Source organism: Poecilia mexicana, unplaced genomic scaffold (genome assembly GCF_051168715.1).
Source record: "Poecilia mexicana isolate PSO_F unplaced genomic scaffold, ASM5116871v1 scaffold_2, whole genome shotgun sequence".
In the NCBI taxonomy this organism is placed as follows: Eukaryota; Metazoa; Chordata; class Actinopteri; order Cyprinodontiformes; family Poeciliidae; genus Poecilia; species Poecilia mexicana.
The window spans coordinates 15,228,015-15,248,276 of record NW_028263371.1 but is presented as its reverse complement, the minus strand read 5'-3'; the positions used below and the strand labels follow the sequence as shown (position 1 = coordinate 15,248,276).

At 36.1% G+C, this 20,262-nt stretch overlaps 4 protein-coding genes across 4 annotated transcripts in view; 1 reads left to right on the top strand and 3 right to left on the bottom strand.

Annotated features, from left to right (window-relative positions):
* The window catches only part of LOC106912295 (interferon-induced protein 44-like), a 51,478-nt gene extending 39,093 nt beyond the window's left edge, over positions 1-12,385 (bottom strand). Inside the window, exons 1-2 of the mRNA XM_088011784.1 lie at positions 12,282-12,385; positions 12,104-12,147 (exon numbers count right to left, since the gene is read on the bottom strand). Of these exons, the coding sequence (XP_087867910.1) occupies positions 12,104-12,147; positions 12,282-12,379 (142 nt within the window). The 5' untranslated portion in view covers positions 12,380-12,385. The remainder of the gene's footprint in view (positions 1-12,103; positions 12,148-12,281) is intronic.
* LOC148160483 (interferon-induced protein 44-like) lies at positions 2,022-3,550 on the bottom strand (the record flags this gene model as incomplete). The annotated part of the gene is made up of 5 exons (XM_088003694.1): positions 2,022-2,189; positions 2,276-2,385; positions 2,631-2,799; positions 2,932-3,078; positions 3,323-3,550. Coding segments are annotated over 5 exons (822 nt in total), but the record flags the coding sequence as incomplete, so codon positions are not given.
* LOC106911999 (interferon-induced protein 44-like) lies at positions 7,773-12,359 on the bottom strand. The gene is made up of 9 exons (XM_088011775.1): positions 12,282-12,359; positions 12,104-12,147; positions 11,570-11,593; positions 11,408-11,441; positions 9,788-9,989; positions 9,300-9,452; positions 9,016-9,184; positions 8,727-8,827; positions 7,773-8,643 (listed from the first exon to the last, which is right to left on the bottom strand). Exons 2-9 carry the CDS (start codon positions 12,126-12,128, stop codon positions 8,452-8,454), a joined length of 900 nt encoding a protein of 299 aa, XP_087867901.1. The 5' UTR covers positions 12,129-12,147; positions 12,282-12,359; the 3' UTR covers positions 7,773-8,451.
* A 3,731-nt stretch (positions 12,386-16,116) lies between the features above and the next one.
* On the top strand, positions 16,117-18,848 carry LOC148160482 (uncharacterized). Its single transcript, XM_088011828.1, has 4 exons — positions 16,117-16,201; positions 17,886-17,912; positions 18,057-18,239; positions 18,355-18,848. The coding sequence occupies exons 2-4, from the start codon at positions 17,894-17,896 to the stop codon at positions 18,705-18,707; spliced, it is 555 nt and encodes a 184-aa protein (XP_087867954.1). The 5' UTR covers positions 16,117-16,201; positions 17,886-17,893; the 3' UTR covers positions 18,708-18,848.
* The last annotated feature ends 1,414 nt before the right edge of the window (positions 18,849-20,262 follow it).

The window sequence follows — 20,262 nt, the reverse complement described above, 5'->3', positions numbered from 1 at the left end:
TCTGGGATGGATGCTTCTTAGCCACTTGAGTAAAAATACATTGAAGAAGTTCTACCACTTGAGTACAATTTTGCAGTATTTTATCTCTCCATATAATCATGACAAATTTTGGTTTAATGAGAAAAAATAATTAGGAGGAGCTTGTTATAAAAAACTGGAAAATGTAAAATCTGCAGAACTTTTCACATTAAACTAAATAATTATTTTTGATTAAAGGACAGAAACACTGTCCTTCAAAGTAAACCATTGTTGAAGCAGGACATATGTAACAGGCTGAACATGGGGTCATGTCTCATGTCTTTGTTGCTTTAACATTAATCGTTTTTCAAAGATTTTTATTGTTACCATTTTTACATGTTAATAATTTAATGTAAAATGATGCTTTGCAAGGTTTCTTCCATCAAAAGCAGTGAAATAATTTCAATGATTCATCCTTTTTCAGCCCGACCTTCGATGTCTTTTCAAGAGGAAACTGCAGAACAACTTGTGTAAACATGGAAACGATGTCATTAACCCTTTCATGCATGAATTATGATCTTTTGTGTCAGGATTTTTTCCCCCTTTTTATTTTCTTAAGAGATAAAAAAAGGTAGGAAAAAATGTTTTAAAAAAAATAATATTTTTCTTTAGGTGATCAATTGTAATTTTCTCCACATACAAAGTTACTTGAAAAATACATCAGTAGTATTGTTCTTTAGGGGTTATCTGATGTCACAATAGATTTTTTACCTGTAAGAGTCGACTACAGTAGAAGGAGGGACCGGGTCGGTTGGCCATATTGGATTTAACAAAAATAATTTCTTGCATTTGCAGCTGATGGCCAGTAGTTGATAGTGTATTTTATGATGCATTAGTGTCCACTTCAGTGGTCTGTGTACATTTATAACATAAAAATCCACAAGAAGCAGAAGAAAGTGGCTTTTAGACAGCTGTCCACTGTAGTGACCACCATGCATGAAAGGGTTAAAACGACATCGTCCCCACTGATCAGCTTTACAGAACATTGTAGTTTTCCTGTGTGAATTAGATTGGAACACTTCATGTTGAACATAAGTCTTAACATGATTAGAATTTTGTCTAAATTTGAGCATCAAAGCCAAATTTGTAATATAATAAATTTGTTTATATAGTGAAAAGGGTGAGCATTTAGTGAAAAGTTACATTAAAAGAAGCATTTTCATTTTGATTTACACCTGTATCTATATTTTATGTAATTTTATGTAACTTTACATCATGGTTAATTTTAAAGCCTACACTTGACAACATTCATCCATCCATTTTCTAACACCCCTGTAGCTTGGTGGGGTCAGGAGGGTGCTGGTGCCCATCTCCAGCGAACATTTCGGGCGAGAGGCGGGGTCACTCTGGACAGGTTTCTAGTCTGTCACAGCACTTAACATATTACTACTATATCAATAATTGACCTGTATTTCACTAAACCCATGACTTTGACTGATTACCTCCATGATTTACTATAAAGTCAGTAATAACACCTGTCAGACTGTAAGTGTATTGAACAATCTCTGTTCTGACTGGTCCCCTCTTTTAACGTCTCGACCAATCAGGCTGAGACGTTAAACAAATTGAGGTTTGTGTCAAAATTTGTTGTTTTAAGTAAAAGATGTCAGATGGTGTGGTTGCTGTTTTGTATCTGTAATCAAAGGTTCCGAAAAGTTCACAAAATGAAATTACAAATGCAAATCATGTCTAAAGACAGACAAATTCTCTGCTCTGAATGTATCAACTTGAATCAAGAACATTTTTACTTAATTAAAATAATTTGAACAAATTTCCCATAGTTTATTTTTACAAAATTATAAGCTTGATTCACAGGTTAGTACTTCTGGGTACAAATTTGTTATGTAGAGCCTCTGTAGGGATGTGAAATATGTTCCTTACAATTCAAGGACAAAATATGGGAGTTGTACAGTAGGACATGCAGTACATGAAACAATATATAGATTATGGGGGAGCAAAGTTAAATGTGCAGCCATCTTTTGTTTGCTCCAAATGTCTTTTGCTCAAGTTCTCAGTTTGTCGGCAAAGTCGTCTCCAAAGTCGATCATCAGTCGCAGAGCATTAAGGATCAGAGTGTCGACGTCTGGATTTAATTGGATTTCATGACTGTAGTTCTTCATAGGGACGATGCCGTTCATTGGAATCCCCAGACTGGAGCTGAAGTCTCTCATCTACAGTTCAGACACATTTATTATTTTACCATCAGTTAAATGTTTATGTCAATAAACTGAAAGCCCAATTTTTGAATAAGTCTCACTAAAACTAACCATTTCTTTAAGTGTTTGCTCCGGTAGACATTCCTCAGACTTTTATCAATTTCACCACAGGCTGAATCAATGTTAGTGAGAACAGCCAGTTGAGGAATACCTGCAGACACACAAATTAACTTTTCCTGTACACTTTGACAATTTAATAATACATTTTATCAAGCGCAAATCCATAGTCTCTTTTAAGCACTGAACATTCAGGAGAACTACAAAGATAGAATAAGCATAATGTCACGTACAGATTAGGGTATCAACGTTTTAACTGCAGCATTTCTCCAGTTTCATTAACAACTGAAATGTTAATTTCATTCTTCATTTATCTCTAGGTTGTACTCTTTTTCTTACCCAGATCACTGGCTGCTTCTCTGATGATCCTCATTTTTTGTAAAATCGAGGGCCTCATTCCAGTGCTCAAAGCAGAATAGACACAAACCAGAACATGGACTCTGTCATCTATGGATGGTGCCGAGTTGTAGCCAGGATCACCCCCAGACAGTGGAGACACAGGATTAAACTGAAAATCCAATTGGATTATGATTAAGTAATCTTATCACTAACAGTTTATTAAATAAACATAATTCTGAGTCTGATGTGGAGGAGGTGGAGCTAAAGCTGAAGTATGAGTGTAAGTTGAACAGTGAAACACCTTATAACCCTCCTTCACGTGTCCCATCAAGGCCAGTTTGATGTCGTCTGCACTGACTCCATTTTGATCTCCTTCCAGACCGCGTGTGTCAGTGAACACAAAGGGGTAGAAGTTTCCTCTGCCTTTACGGATTCTGTGGGTTTCATACTGAAACAGAAAATTTAAATACACATAAAGAATCAGTATTTAAGACAATTGCAGAAGAACGGTCAAATTGTTTTATTTTTTTTTCCAGTTGTTAATAAGTTGCTTAAAAGCATGCAGATGTGAGCTGTTATGACAATAAAATAAAAAAATATATATTTCACACTTTCAGTTGATGAACATTGAGAAGTGAGAATGCCCTGGACATTTCTGTTCAACTCAGATAAGAACAAGATTGTATTGGAACCTTTGCAGTATAGAACGGACCGATGCAGAGGTCACAGGCCAAAGCTGGAGTGGTCATTCTTCCTCGTAAGACGCTGCTGATGGAGTTGATGAGACTGGACTTTCCGCTGCCAACTGGTCCATAGAGCAGAACTCTGATGGTTTTGACTTCATTGTTTGGTTGAAAATTGTTAATGTAATGCAGATCTCTCTGATTGTCTCTGTTAGTATGTGAAAATAAAAGAGAAAGTTTCAGAGTATTGATTCGTTGGACATATTAGCTTTTCTGTGGCTTCTGTGTTTAACCCTGTTCTACATCTAAATGTTTAAGATTACTAAAGACAATTAAACTGTCACTGGGACAATAAAAGCAATTACATGTTTTAAAAATATCTTCAACTGGGTACACAAAAGCTTTTGATGATAAATTTTCCTCACAGACTAGTATAAACTCCATGGCTCTGCAGAGTGGTGCAGTTTTTACCTGTAGTTACTGGGTCAAATGCTAGTAACTAACCTTGTGATGTAATCAGGGTAAGTCAACCATAAACTAACCTGTGTTGAGAAAATAAATTTAAAATAAGCTAGTTTTAAAACTTAACATGTCTTGATTCAAATGGCCTAGTTGTGGTTTTGAAATCAGTAACGTATTCTGGCTCTTTGACCTTTATGTTACCTGTAGTTCCAGCAGATGGTTTGCTAGGATCGTTTGAACTGCCTTTTGTCTGTGTGGGAAAACAATACAGTGGAAGTTGTAGCTTTTCACACTCATCTGTGAAAAGCCAGAAACACAGCAGGGGTTTCTGGCTTGAGATAAAGGGTCAGAGATAGCTCCTGGTTGGATGAGCAAAGATACGCCTTATTTGAATAAATTAAAGATAAGAATACGCCTTTTACTATAAAACTTTCTACACAGAAGTAACAAATCAGATTTGCTCTTGCAACTCTCCAAAGATGTCTTTGCACGTCTTTGCTTTTCTTCTTCTTTCCATTTATGTCAGGTAAATGAATGTATGTCTCCGTTGTTCTGCAGTTTCTGGTGTAAGTTTATGCATTGTCTTATATTGGATTAAACTCTGTAATTCTGTGATGTCAACACGCATTGTTGTTTTCCTTGTGGCCACACGTGGCCCGCCGAGAGGACCTGGGATCCAGAGGAAGAGAGAGAGCCAAACTTTTTTCAAAGTTAATCAATTTAGATATTCTTCCTTAACACCTGAGAGGGTTAAAACCAGTTTTTATGTAATGCACTAATCATTAATTAGGGGGTAAAAGTTTTCCAAATTGACAAGATTCAAATTAAGCCATCTAAAAACACGCCATGCCGTCATCCACTTCCTGTCATCTTCTTCGTCTCTTCCTCCAGTAGTAACATCCGGTTGTTGATCAAGTGACTCATGCGAAACAAAAAAAAAGTGTTTAAATTACAGTTTTGCTAAATACATTAGTTTTGATATGGCCAAAGAAACTCCTCATCGTAGCGTAAAAATGTTTTTATCAAAAGACAAGAGTTTTTTTGTTTTTTGGTAACACTTTATTTGAAGGGGTTGAATAAGACTGTCATGACACTGTCATAAACATGACATAACACCTGTCATGAACATCAATAAGTCTTCATGAATAGTTATGACTGTTGTCATAAAGCATCATTCGGTAAATAATGACACTTTTAATACAAAGTTGACATTATCCAAATTGTCTTCGTTATGAGACCTTGACATTATTCTAGACAAAATGTCTTCGTTATGACAACTTGTCATTAACCAAAAAATCATGATCTAACATAAATTTGTCATAATGATTTCATTATGACACTAGCAAAAGCTTTAACGAAACAATGATTAATATTTCCACTCCCTGAAATAAAACAAAACAAGTAGGACAAGCAATAAAGATTTCACTAAGCTTTATTACACGGTCAAACGATTTAATAACAGACTCATTAACAATTTCATTTACATCAACTAAAGTGGAACAAGTAGCACCAGTTATGAAGACGTCATTAAGTGTTATTACAGTGTCCTTAATATTAACTATTACCTCAAGTAAAGTGAAACAAGTAACAACAGTTATGACAAAGTCATTAAGTGTCATTACAGTGTCATTAATATTAACTATTACCTCAAGTAAATTGAAACTAGTAGCAACAATTATAAAGATGTAATTTAGTATTACAGTGTCATTAATATTAACTATTACCTCAAGTAAAGTGAAACAAGTAACAACAATTATAAAGATGTAATTTAGTAATACAGTGTCAAATGCAATGCTAACAGAGTCATTGATATTAAGTCTTACCTCAAATGAAGTGAAACACACTGGACTACTTATAACTAAGATCATAACTGTAGAACAAACCCTTTGTACATTGGAATAAAACCAAAGATAACTTGTTCTAAGATAACAGAGGGTTTAACGTCTGGTCAGTATATTGTTACTCTGAAATGCTGATTGAAAAACTAAAACAGAATTACTTATTCTTTAACTTAAGAAAATAGGTTCTTTCAACAGTAACACTTTTTGCTTTGATTATGTCAGCCATCTCCTTCATAACAGTCTTCCTGTAATGCTCTGAAAATAGGAGATCTTCTTCTTGTCTTCATTTTCTGGCAGCAGCTCTTTGAAGGTGTCCAGAAATGCTCAGAAATTACAGCTGTTCTTGCAATAGTTAATCATGGCGAAAGCCTTTTCATGAATTCAAACTTGGTGAATCTCTTCAGTGATGACTCAATTCATTGTGGTCACTTAAAAAAAGAACAAAAACAAAAAACAATGTCATCATATTCCAGCATTTATTTAAATACCATTTCAAAAATGTCTCTTGCTGAACACTGTCAGAATGGTAGACTGGCAGACAAATGCCTAGTTAACATGACTGGTTGTTATAAAGTGCAATACAATTATCAGCCAAGTCGCTAAATAATGCACATGAAGGATAACTTTGACTAATATATTAGCTTTTAATTTGCTAGATTAAAATTGGGGGGCGGGGGGAACAATTTGCCTGTCTTTAAAATATATTTAATATTAAGGGCTAACGTTACAGTAATTGTGTTTAATAACTTTAGCTAACATTAACTTACAGCAAGGTAGAATTGGCTTGAATTGCTTATAGCTAACATTACAGAGAAAGAGAACATAGTCAATGTTATTTTCTCAAAGAAAATGTAAAGTTAATAAGACACATACCTTTTTAAACAGGATGTCTGGCCGTTATAAATTGTTAGGTTTGCGCCACAATATGGAAGATTTCTTCTTCACCAACACACTGCACGCCTGTTTGTGCACTGCTGCCTCTCACTGGTGGAGATGGTGTATTGCACTACTTAGCCCTTGTGTTTAGAAATGGGGTCCATACCAACCGACCCCACACACGTAAAACTTTTATCATTTGCCTCAGTCCTCGCACGCACAAGGGTTAAAACAGCCTTAAATAATGTTTCAAATGCTGAGTTCATAAGTGCTATGTAGACATCTTGCTGTAAAACTTTAGGATTGATTAAATTAAGAAAATTAAGACTAAACAACATGGAAGAGCTTTATAATATTACTACACAACGTTAATTTTTAAAGTTTAATCGGTAATACTTTTATAACAAATTTATGTCAGATCATGATTTCTTGGTTAATGTCAAGTTGTCATAACAAAGACATTTTGAATAATGTCAACTTTGTATTAAAAGTGTCATTATTTACCGAATGATGCTTTATGACAACAGTCATAAATATTGATGTTCATGACAGGTGTTATGTCATGTTTATGACAGTGTCATGACTGTCTTATTCAACCCCCTTCAAACAAAGTGTTACCCTATTAACTACTATTATTCTGACAACACTTTATACCTTATTTAATTAAAACCTTGAGTATATAACTGGCTAATTGGTTTGAAAATATTGGGAATTTGCTGTAAAGTAGAAACATAACTAAACTCTTGCACATATACAGTTTACTTAAAACCTGTGCAAAGAAATGAGCCTCAGAGAGGAGACACCTGGAGACGTGCAAGGCAACAATTTTTTTTACCCAAATGATAATCTGTGATGTGTTATTGCATATATTGCACAATTTCAGCACCGTTGAGTTTAAAAATTCAACAAAGAAGTTACACAACTTATTTCACAATTTCATTAAGTTCAAAATCTAAAACCTTTCAGATTTCTTTGACCTAAAGAGTAAAAGCGTAGAAACAGAACTACATGCAGTTTAAATGCTTTATAATGTGGAGGCCTAATTATCAGAAAGTCTCCATCATGGCTGAAGATGGAGCAGCAGCTCTACTTCAGAAACCTCCCAGTTAACAGATTTCATCATCTTACGTCAAACAAAAGCCCAAACACAAGCAGCTAAATGACTGGTTTGGAAAACCTGTTGCAAAAAGTCCTTAGAACTGATGAACATAGAATCACATAGTATCATGCAGTTTTTACTACTCTGCATATTATTGACTAAAACAAAATGTGAGTGATGCTGATTTTTAATTTTTTTTATTTAACATGATTCAAACTGTAACATTATTTTATGACCATCAGACACATTTATAGGCTGCTTTCCAAATGTTCTATGATCAATGAGCCAACAATAGAAACGTGTGAAACGTTGACCTGAAACTGCTGTGAAAACTTTGGTGCCGACTTTTCTCAAAGTGGAAAGTGATACGCAGGATGTAAATGCATTCAACATCAACCAAACATTACAATTCAATCATAGGTCTAAAAACAATGTTATGTTTTCCCAGAGGACTGACGTTTTTTTTAAAAAAAAAAGAAAATACAAAAGAACATAATGTAACAAAAAGTTTGTTCATTTAACAAAATGAGCGTAAATGTGTTGCTTTTTCTATCAATATACAAGAAAAGTAAAATGGATAAAATGGAATATTGGTGAAGGGTGCAACTAAGATAACTGTTTATTTTTAGCAAATCTATTCCCGACTGACCAACGTTACAATTGTAAAAGCACATTGTCCCTTTAATTATTCCTTATTTCATAAAAAGGCTTATTTTATCAGAAAGGGCTGAGAGATAAAAGCAGGAAACGTGTGTGTAAAGGTCAGAAAACTTCATACTTGGTTCCTGCTCAACAGCTATACTCTTCTCAACAATTACAGTATATAGTGATACGCATAACCAACATTACTGCTGTGATTTTCATGCACATCCCCACAAACAGTTTTGTGGCTTCAGTTTGTCAGCGTAGTCGTCTCCAAAGTCAACCATCAGCCTCAGAGCACTCAGGATCAGAGTGGTGACGTCTGAATTCAGTTGAATTTCATGACTGTAGTTCTTCACTGGGAGGATGCAGTTCATTGGGATCCCCAGACTGGAGCTGAAGTCACCCATCTACATAAAACACAATAATTGTTTTATTTTTTGTATATTTTTAGGGGGTTGTCCTGTTTAGAATAAATCTTTCCATGACTCACCTTTCTCTTTAAATGTTTGCTCTTGTAGACGTTTTTCAGATCTCTTTCTGTTTCCCCACAGGCTGCATCAACGTGGCTGAGAATCGCCAGCTGAGGGATTCCTGTGGATACAGAGATTCAGACTCCAAGCATGGAATTACTCAAGAAACTCCAAATGTATTTAAATAATATATTTAAATAACTACATCCACAGGAGTGTGATGAAACATTTATGATGACATAAAAAAGTTTAAAAAAAAGTTCCTTTACAGTAAAATAATATTCTAAAAGCAAATTTAATATTTCTTACCCAGCTCACTGGCTGCTTCTCTGATTTCCCTCATCTTCTGTAAAACAGATGGATTCATTTGTGGCGCATTAGCATCATAGATGCAGACCAGAACATGAACTCTGTCACTGACGGACGGAGACGAGATGTAGCCAGGATCACCATCAGAAAGAGAAGATGAAGGATTGAACTGAGGAAAAAAAGATATGATGTATATTCAGTAATTTATTTTCCACCGAAAGCAAACAAATTATAATGCCTTTAGGAGAAGGACGTTTTTAAAGCAGAAAAGTATATATTTATACCTTATATCCTTCCTTCACATGTCCCTTCAAGGCCAGTTTGATGTCGTCTGTTCTGACTCCTCTTCCATCTCCGTCCTCCAGACCCATGATGTCATTGAACACAAACGGATAAAAGTTTCCTCTGCCTTCTTTCTTGATTTTATAGGTTTGATACTGGAATACAAAAACAGTGTTTTATGTAAACAGCAGGCATACAACCGCTAAAATATATTTTAAATTCAAGATCTACAAACCTGCTTCAAAAAATTTTAATAACTTTAATTTTCAATCTAAATGTATTTTTGCTGAATGAAATTCTGGATAAGACAGTACTATAGTCAGTGGTTACATGTTTGTAGCCACTCAGTGTCAGAAAATGTGTATTTTCGGCCATGTTGCTGGGAATATTTATAAAGCTGCAAAGAACCACTTAAACAAACTGATTTGATAAATCTTGTATTCTAAAAATATGAATAAGATTTCAAAATTAAACAAGGAATTATATTCACAATCTTGGTGAAACTTTGATCAGAGGTTGTGGAACTGGCCAGAGCTTCATTGGTCATTCTGCTCTGCAGGACGTTGTTGACGGAGTTGATTAAGCTGGACTTCCCAGCACCAACTGGGCCGTACAGCAGAACTCTGATGTGGTTTGCCTCCTCATTTTGAGGCTGAAACTCCTTCAAGTACTGAAGAGTCTCCCTGTTGTCTCTGTTAAAATGGAAAATTTAAAATCATGATTTCAGAATTATTTTTTTAACCTTGATAGACCTATTAGCAGTGAGAGTCAGTGAGTGACCCGCGATTCACTTTGTGTGACATGGAAATCACTACATAAGATCTGCTAATTTACAATGATCTTCAGCCTTCAGTGCAGTGACTTTTTAAAATCTTGTTAACCCACTGAGAGACAGATTTAACCACTAAGCATCCTAAGTCTTTATTACATCATTTAAATGCCAGTTAAAGAAGTAAAATTGGTTACAGTGGCTTTACCCTTTATGCACACGATTCTATCTATCTCCTGCTTTTCTGTCACTCCTGTTTCTGAATCTTATTACCACATTGTGTCTTTTTTCACTCTGTTTCTTAACCAAACTGCACCTGGGATTTCTGTATTTTGGTTTATTTTGGTTTATTTTTGTCACATCTACCCTTCATTAAGATCCCGCCAGTTTAGGTTCTCAACAAACACAACGTCAACTACAAACATAACCATAAAAATATAGCTAATCAGAGTGATGATGTGACGCTTACATTTGCAATTTTGCACCGCAAAGCCACACAATTCATTGGCTTGATTGAACAGTGGATAGTTGAACCTGTTTCATCGTCCACATTTGATGTTATTCACTGCAAGCTCATTAATGTTACCAAGCCCATTTAGTGGGATCGAGAGCTGCTTCTTTCTAATTCCAGCTTTCTCTCCCTCTCGCTCTACTTTGCATCGAGTGCATTGAGGTGCTACGTCAGGTTGCATCTCCAAAAACGATAATCTTTTTGGATGTTGCCTATGGAAGGTAACATCCTCTTAAAAATTGTTTTGTTTGATCTCTAATTATCTAAAATTAATATTCAGGATAGTCAAAATGTAGCTGTCTAGTCAAAACTCATTTTTAGGTATTTAAGATTATAATTATGCCCTGTGAAGGACTGGCGACCTGTCCAGAGTGTACCCCGCCTCTCGCCTGTTGACAGCTGGAGATAAGGACCAGCACCCCTCCTGACCCCAATGGCATAATGATGTAAGAAAATGGATGGAATATAATTACAGATAATCAGATGAAACTGGAGAAAGAGAGAGAGAGATCAAGCCCTTACTTCCCAAACTTTAAACAGGCCCACTGGGAATTGTCCCAGTCTTCCCGATTAGCCAGTCAGGGCTTGTCTAAACTCTGTCATTTTGTGATTTTTGGGGCAAAAAAATCATAAATTTTATTTGCCCTCAAAGATTTGGGGTTATGTCATTTAACAAATGACCTGGTTATGTCATCAGGATAAATTGATGAGATAACCAGGTTCAAGTGACACTATTAATTCAGAAAACTGCTTTGATGGCTGATTATGCTGAACCAAAAAAACTAAATTCACCTTCAACATGCAGATCTTAACAAGGCACATTTACTCACCCCCAAGTTATCTCCCTCCATGGAGTTCTTAAAACTGTGAAGGAGAATTCACAGCAAAGTCTTAAAACCAGGACAGAGTGTTGAAGTAGAACAATTCATTTCTTTATTGAGGTAAGAAAAACACTTTCCGCTGTGTCAGCATGAATAATAAGTTGTACTCACGTGGAGATGGAGGTGGAGGTGGAGCTGAACGGAGCAAAGAGACACATTACTTAGGTTCATAAATGACTAAAAATATAATTAATGTTTATGTTAAAGTAATAAACACAATGGGTGTTTTTAAATCTGTAGTACATTGAGGCAGTGGTGGTGAATAGATTCAGTTTTACTCTAAAGTGAGTAAAGAAAAACATTAAAATGAAAAATACAGAGAAGAAACAGTAGCTACTTATATTGAGGAGCTAAACAAAACAACACAGGAAATATTGTGAGTTAAAATTTCAATAATTATAATTCCAATACAGTTTCCATTGCTACGCTTTTCAGACAGTCCCTAACTATGATCCAGTGTTTACTATCAATGGTTAACATGTAACTTTATTTCACTTTCTGCTATAAAAACATGTTCAAGATCAGTTTCATTTGAAGGGGAAAATAAAATTTGCTGAAAATCTGCAACATATGTACAAAGTGAAGTGAATCAGGAAAATAATCAATGCACATATCACAACCAAAACAAACAAGAATGTAACTTACATGGTTGTGAAGAGCTGCCTCCCATGACAGTAACAGGAAATACTCTGTAAACACAGAGAAAGGAAGAGAAAATAACTCTGTAATGGTTTGTCAGAGCTCTGTAAATCGGCTCATTTGTTTTCCAGTCGTTTAGTGCAGCTGCTTTGTTACTGATAAAACATCAGGAAAAGAAACCTACCTTAGGAGGAGATGCGCTGCAGCAGAGAAAACCGTTATATGCTGATCAAAGCGAACCGCTCTTTTATAGTTTTTCCACAGTTTTCCTTTCACTTTCATGGACCATGTGATTTCTAAGAAGAGCGCTCACTTTGTGGAAAACAGGTTTCAGTTTCCATGTGACAGAGCAGCAACATAGACAATCTGAGCTTGACAACAACTGCAGGATTTTGGCTGACCAACTAATCTAACAAGTATGTGCATAATGAGTTGAATGCACGAATGGTTCGTTCTTTGGTTTTTTCGTTTCAAAATAAAATTGGAAAAACAAAACAAGCATGTGTTTTTTTTTTTTTTCGTTTTTAAAACAAAATTATAAAAACGGCAATTGCAGAAAGCCTGTTAATTTCACTTGTCGTTATTCATTATTGACAAGCGATCTGACCCGGAAGTTCTCTCTGTCCGGCTTACACGGGGACAGTATCACACACATTATGCAGGCTGCAGGGAGACGAGCTTGTTCGTTTTAACCTACATACTGCAGTCTTTTTTTTTTTTTTGCCAGCCACAAGTCAGTTGAAATAATGCTCCTGTGAGAAACAAATAATACCGGACATTGGTCACTTGCGGCTGGCAGAAAATACTACAGTATAGCCTGAAACGAACAACCGTGTCTCCCTGCAGCCTGCATAGTTCTCTCTGTCCCGCATACTTTGTTTATCTACACTTGTCCAAAGCGCCATGTAATTAATTTGATCATGATACTTTCACAAATTGACAGCTCATTTTCTTTTTTATTTTTGCAATTGCCGTTTTTCTAATTTTGTTTTAAAAACGAAAAAACAAAAACACATGCTTGTTTTGTTTTTGCAATTTTATTTTGAAACGAAAAAACCAAAGAACGAACCATACACGGATGTCTAATATCATTTCAAGTCAAACTTGGCATAAGTCATCAGGTTGGGATGCCTGATGATGTTATGTGGTCATATGCTGATGACGTCTAAGCCTTGCCCCCTGGCGACAGAAAGTCACTTTTTTTTTCTTGGACAGCTCCACCTCTGACCCCCTTGACCTAATCAAGATGATATTGTGTCAGAAGACAAATAAGTTGGTCCGATCTGAATCGCTTTAAAGCAAAAAGAGAAGGAGTGGCTTTGGCCGCATGTCGGGGTCAGACGTTACGCCGTTGATATACGTTTGGCCCTTAATTCCACATATTTCAGCCAAGCTGTACCGCCCACACTGTGATCAGCCCTAATCCACCCCCGAATAGGAACCCAGTCCAATATTTGGTGGGCGTGGCCTAAGTCCTCCACAGCGCCCCCTACAACATTTTCAAAGTGATCCCCAGGCCATGCTTTAATTGACAATCATAAAATCTGGTAGACATGTGTACCTTGTGAGGACCTACAAAAAGTCTCTTAGAGGCATGGTCCAAACACCACAGGAAATCGGCCATTTTGGATCAAAGCCACCATTTTGTCTCTTTTATGCGTGTTGCATCTCAGCGAACTCCTCCTACAGATGCTGGCTTACAGACTTCATGATCACTCATATTTTTAAATATATTAAATATTTTTTAAATATATTTTTAAATATATATATTAAGTATATTTAAAAACATATTTAAAAATATTTTTTAAAAATATATATTTTTAAAAATGTAAAAAAAATAAATTAATTAAAAAAAAAACATTCAAAGCACCTGTTTTGCTTTGTTTGTCTCTGCATGTGAGCGTGTGTGTGTGTGTGTGTGTGTGTGTTGCAATGGAAACTTTTATAATGTGCCCCTTACCCCATTTTAACTTTATATTATATAGTCTTATAATATGAATGGTGAGCTGCTCTCATATGCACCTTTAGTGTCATAAAACAGCAGGGAAGAGGTCACTGATGCCCCAGACTATCTCAGTTTTACTTTCCTTATCAGGATCAAAGATGTTCTTTTTTTTTTTTTTTACAACAGGCAAATGGCGGTGTGCATAACACTCCAAATCTTTACAGCTACAGCTCAGCCAAGCCTCTTTTCAACTAAAGTTCTACAGCTTTTTATTTCTCTTTGTCACTGTTTACGTTTTAATTATGTTTTTTAAATCTCTTTCTTACATGCTGTTTTTATTTTAATTATGTAAAGCACTTTGAAATGCCATGCTGCTGAAATGTGCTATACAAATAAAATTTGATTGATTGATAGAGAGAGAACATCTGCAAGTAAGATATTCAGGCAGTAATTCATAAACTTGAGCTCAATCACAGTTTAGTTATAGAATTGAAGCCTCGTCTGCATCCATCCATTTTCTAACACCCTTGTCCCTCCGTGGGGTCAGGAGGTGCTGGTGCCTCTCCAGCTAATGTTCCAGGTAAGAGGCAGGGTCACCTGGACAGGTCACCAGTCTGTCACAGGGCACCTTGGCATGACGAGGAGAAATGTGAAATTTGTAAACGAGTAAGAAAAGATGTGCGTCTTTGCTGCAGTACGTATGCCAGGGCAATCGGTGGCGCTGTAACACTTCCCCTGTCTGGAAACATGAATGGAAATACTTTATTAGAAATTACACACATCTTCAATTAAATTTTCCCTAATACTTTTACAGAAGGATTCTTCCAGTAAAAATGTTTTTGGTTGACTAAATCTGTTCTCTTTTTTTTTCTGCAGGGGATAAAAAGATTGTCTTAGTTTTGATGCATCACACCCGAGATCCTGACTACTCGACTGCAGGGACTTTGTGGTCGGAGACATATCCCAACATCGACCTGGAGGTTCATGTTCTCTTCCATGAAACCGTCCCAGGGTTGCTCACCTCTTCTAAGAACACAGATGCCGTTTACAGAATGCAAAAATATCTGCAACCACGTGAAGAAAATAACTGGATGCCTGTTGCATTACTGTTGGTGTTTGTGTTTGTGATCATTTTGTGGTTTTCACTGAGCTAAAGCTTTGATCAACAAACTGATGGAGAAACACACAACGTGTCTCGTTATTCAGAAATGTGAATTAATCGATTTGAATTAATAAAAGTTATTATTCTTTTATGATTGTGAAGTACAAAATAAAATGAAACATTTATATACTGTAGACCTTATTCTTTCAGTATTTTTGTGCTTCTGTCTTATTATTCATGTTTGTTTTCTTTGCTGTCATTTATTGTTTTCTTTCTTCGTGTCGTGAAATTAAAACATCTGGAGGGAACAAGGAAATAAAACTACTCAGAAAACTGAGAAGTCTTAAGTTCTTGGAATACTTTAAGTGTCAGCCATTGACTCTTTATGTTATTGAGAACAGAAAGAGATTCTTCCTTTTTTAAGTGTACAGAGCTGAAACAGAAGCAGCTTGACTGAATAATTTTGGCTTCCTGCTCTACCTGAGCCATATTAAAGCTCTTTGGTTAAAGCCCAGTGGCTCTTGGTCTTCACTGTAAAATAAAGTGAATTTTATTTGAAAATGTAAGCAAACATGTTGCCTCAAAAAAAAAGGTCTCAAAACTTCTAAGTATTAGTAGCTGAACATTTTAACCCAACAAACTTGATCATTTTGAATAAGTTGTAGTGACACAATGTGACAAGTTGTAATTACTTCAATGATTTTTTTAAATAGTTGAATATTTATCATGTATCAGTCTACTTTATGAATATATATTAGCTAAGGAGCCTATGCTGCACAGCCTTTCTTCTTATTTCCTAATCTTTCTTTTACCAGTTTTTCCAGTTTTTTCTTCCTGACCTAAAAGATCCTCAGAGTCTTGGGATTTATCTGGACATTAGGATAAGTTACATGCTTTTTATCTCACTAATAATGAAAGTGAAAGTGTCTGACTTCTTTAATAAGCCCTGATTCAAGCCAGACACAGTCACTTCATGCTGCAGCTCCCACTGCACAAACACCTTCAAGAAACTATTTTTGCTTGTTTGTTTTTGTGGAGCCTCATTTTTACAGCAAAGGTAGGAAACCTCAAACCCTGTTTTTCATTATGACTGCAGTATTTTGTTTCCTCTATTTTTTTATTATTATTATTATTTTTTATTTTTCACAGCGATACTATTTATATTGTATATAGGGTATATTGAATAAATCTTTCAGTTTATCCAAGGAATGAAAATGGAGCATTAAATTATGTTTTATAGATTCAGAGGTCATAAATGTAATCGATCTCTGCTGCCGGTGTGAAAGGACAGGTCTAATCTCACTTTAGGATCGGAGCTGTTAACGGTTCTGGTAACGTTGTTAAAAACAAATCAAACTCATCATGTTGGAGGTATCCTGACCTCCACTGACACAGCAACCTGAGAACAGATGATTTGGCAGAAGACAGTGGCGCAAAAAGTGGGCATGCAACGCATAGGGGCGCTGCTCCACAGGGGGCGTCAAAAGCCCGTCTGGAGGGGGCGGCGCGCCGATGATGTTTTCACATATACTTCAGCGCGCCTTACGCTCTTTCACCTCGCACACATAACGGGGTGTTAGCGCGTGTGCTCCTTCAATTCACATACCTTCCTTGGGGGGTCGCCGATTTATCAGTTCGCATCCACCTGAATAATATCGACCCTGGCAGAAGAGGACAAATAGACTCCGAGTCATGCTTTCAGTTTACATAGTTAGTCAGAGAGCAGAGGCTTTTAATTGTCAGCAGCAATACAATTCTTTCATATCTGTTCTTAGTCGAACAAAATTGCATTGCAATCAGTCTGTTATCAAGCAGTCATCGTTTTAATAACAGCTGATGGGTTTCTTATAAGCCCCAGAGCTTCTCAGAGCAGAAAGTGAAAGTAGGAAAACCTCTCCGACCTGTTTGTTCTTTCAGCAGCCTCAGTTAGTGTTCAGCTCCACAGCAGCAGAAACACAGCAGAGATAGGACTAGAAAAACATTTTCCTTGGCTGGAAACTTGGCTTTTTCATATGACCGGGCTGATAAGGGAATCTAATTTTTGCTTTAATACTCGTATGTAAAACACAGAATGCAATCGATGAATTGAAGACTGACTTCATATCTAGCTTTCTCTTTTTAAGTGAATGTATAATTGCTGGCTTTGCACATTTATCTGAATGATTTTGAACTGACAAAGAACAGATAGGATGCAAGACTCCTTATATGATGGCTACTAAGCCGAAAATTATTTATACTCCTCGTAGATTTAGATATGTGGTGCTGGGTTTTAAAAAAAGTCCTCTGTTGAGGAATTATTAGAGATTTAGGTTATGATTGCAAAAGGTCTCCCCCCTCCTCATTTAACTCACTGCTCACCAACGCGCAGACAGTATACCAGAGAGGAAATGGGCAAAAATCATGCAATGCACATGTGTTTACAAGATGAATGATGTAGAAATAAAAATACATTTGTTATGAAAAAAGTCTGAGAGGAAAACATGGTTCAGCCTTAAGCTGCACTTTGATGGGACAAAGGTTAATCCCTCCCTTTCCTGTTGTGAGTGAATCTCTCTTTGTTCATCACCAACAAGTTTCTTAATCGCTGACCTCAGATTATCTTATCATTTCCCTGGTGAGTGCAACAATAAGGTCCTGTATGTCAGTTAGTTGGTGTAACATTGGGGTTAATATAAAATTGTGTTGTGTTTCATCTCTGCAGAAAAGCTGAATTGATCAAACTGCTTTGTTTCTCTTATTAGACGTCAACATGTACCAGACCTCTGGAGGTGAGCATCACTGTTGCAGTAATCACACCAATAGATGTTGTATTCCAGTTATGGTTTTAATTTTTATGAATTTTTTACTGATGGTAATAAAACTTATGAGTTTAAGTTTGATTACCATCTGTTGTATTTCGTTATTTCACTAAGTTAACGTCCACACCATCACTTCTGGGGAGACGTTTGGTGCTGATGAAGAGCTGCTGAGTAAAGTGAGGAGGAGGATACAGCTGACCGTCACACACTGGCTGCAAAGCCTCTTCATCATCGTTTTCTGTCCCATCACCTCTCGCGTTGGGTCGGATGTGGAAGCGGCCATGAACAAGGTTCCAGGTACCAGTTTTATAATCCATCGGTTTAGACATTCAACTAGTCAAGTAATGAAACAACAACACACTCTAAGAATGTCAAACCTTCCCTTCATCTTGTTTTCTTCTTCTTCTTTCAGCAGGAGAACAAAATGTCATCCTGGTTCTGATGCACCACACCCGAGACGAGGGCTACTCCACAGCTGGAACGATCTGGTCTGATCAATATCCCAACGTCATCCTGGATGTTCATGTTCTCTTCCATGAGACGGTGCCAGGATTGCTGCAGTGTGCTAAAAATACAGAGGCAGTCGATCAACTGATCCACGAATTAGATCAACGGTCTCAGAACCAACAGATCATACAGATCAGACCCAGGGAGAGGGGTGTAATTGAAAGGCTTGATGAATGTTGTTTCCCTTACTGGAAGATTGTACTCCTATTTGTTCTGGTGGTGTTGGTCATCTTACTTCTTGTCATTTTCTTGTCGTAGTTTAGAGATCAGCAAATTCAAAATAAATAAAAGGATGTCCTGATTATTGTATGCTTCAATAAAAAAAATGTTTAGTCACCAATAAACCCCAAAATGCATTAGATTGTGTACTATAACAATAAAACAATTGGGGAAAAATAACTTTGGTCTACTTTTGGTTTTTTTGTTTTTTGCTGGAATGAAGCTGCACAGTAGATCAACTGTGTTGCAACTAATAAAAAGAGACACAGAGTTGAGTTGAAGACTGATGAATATGCATGATAACACAAAGCAAATTGGTTATTATGGATATGATATATGTAATTTTTAGTTTTGTGCTAAGTTTTTTTTCTAGTTCAGATACAAATTTAAAACTGATTTTGAACTTAAAATAAGAATATCTACATTAAAAATCTAAATAAAAATGTAAATGCCTATGCTGCTCCTCATAACTAAATATTGTGAGGTTTCTATCTTTCTCTCCACTCTGAGAGAAAGATACTCACACTCACATACACAGGTGTGTGAGTCTGAGTATGTGAGACACACACTCACATACATACATACATACACACACACACCAAACACAAGTTCCTGTTTAGCTGATTTGGCCTGCTACTTTGATGCCACATGCTATGAAGACATATTGAAGTCCTGCTATCAGGACTTGAGATTTTCCTCTTGTAGAGTAAAATTTCGCTGGCACAGGACAAAAAGCAATTGATGTTCATTAATTTTTTTCTTACAATTTTTCAACAAATGCAAGACTTGAATGTTCAAAAATACAGAAAAAGTGCAGTAAATTAAGTTTTGTTCCATCTTTCTGATTTTCTCACCAAAAGACACATTTGTCTCAGAGAATGGCCACAAAGTTTGCCCACCTTCACTAAAAGACTGGGAAAGGAGCACTTTAATTTAGAGTTGCAAAGTTATTAATACAGTAGGAGAAGCAAATGGTGTGAATTTGTAAATATTTCATCCTCTGCTTTACATTATTTCCGTTAACTCAGTCATTACCTTCTCAGTGCAGGGTTTGTTCACCAGGGTGATGTTTGTTAAGTTGACTTGTGCAGAAACAACCATGAACTCAACTGTGAATAATTAAAGAAACTGGCTTTGTCAATCATTAGATATTGCTCAATATCTCTTTTTTTCTCATCCATAATTTTTGCTGCAGGTGTTTCAGTCGTGTGATAAAACATTTAAATATGATGAGGTTGAAATAAATGTCATATTTTAGGGGGAATCTAGATGCCTGTAAGAGCGCATGAATACTTTCTTTAAGTTTAAGCAGCCAAGAATAAGTAACAAGTCAGTTTTGACCAAGCACTTTTAAAACTACAGCTTGTGAGGTCAAACCCTGGCAGGGAGGAGTTCAGCTTATCTTGAACAAATACACACTGGACCAGCCTTAGAAGGTCACATACACACACAGACACACTGGTGTCAATGGCAGAAATAGCAAAAATTGTAAAAAAAAAAAAAAAAAAAAAAAATAAATAAATAAATAAATAAAATAAAATAAAATAAAATAAAATAAAATAAAATAAAATAAAATAAATAGTAGAAGACAGGA

Coding starts and splice junctions, on each gene's coding strand:
- LOC148160482 (XM_088011828.1), top strand. Junction 18,240..18,354: donor GGCCATGAACAAGGTTCCAG/GTACCAGTTTTA, acceptor TTCTTCTTTCAG/CAGGAGAACAAAATGTCATC.
- LOC106911999 (XM_088011775.1), bottom strand. CDS start 12,128: ATGGGAGGCAGCTCTTCACAACCAT. Junction 11,594..12,103: donor AGGCAGCTCTTCACAACCAT/GTAAGTTACATT, acceptor TGCTCCGTTCAG/CTCCACCTCCACCTCCATCT. Junction 9,990..11,407: donor TGGAGGGAGATAACTTGGGG/GTGAGTAAATGT, acceptor CCATTTTAACAG/AGACAACAGGGAGACTCTTC.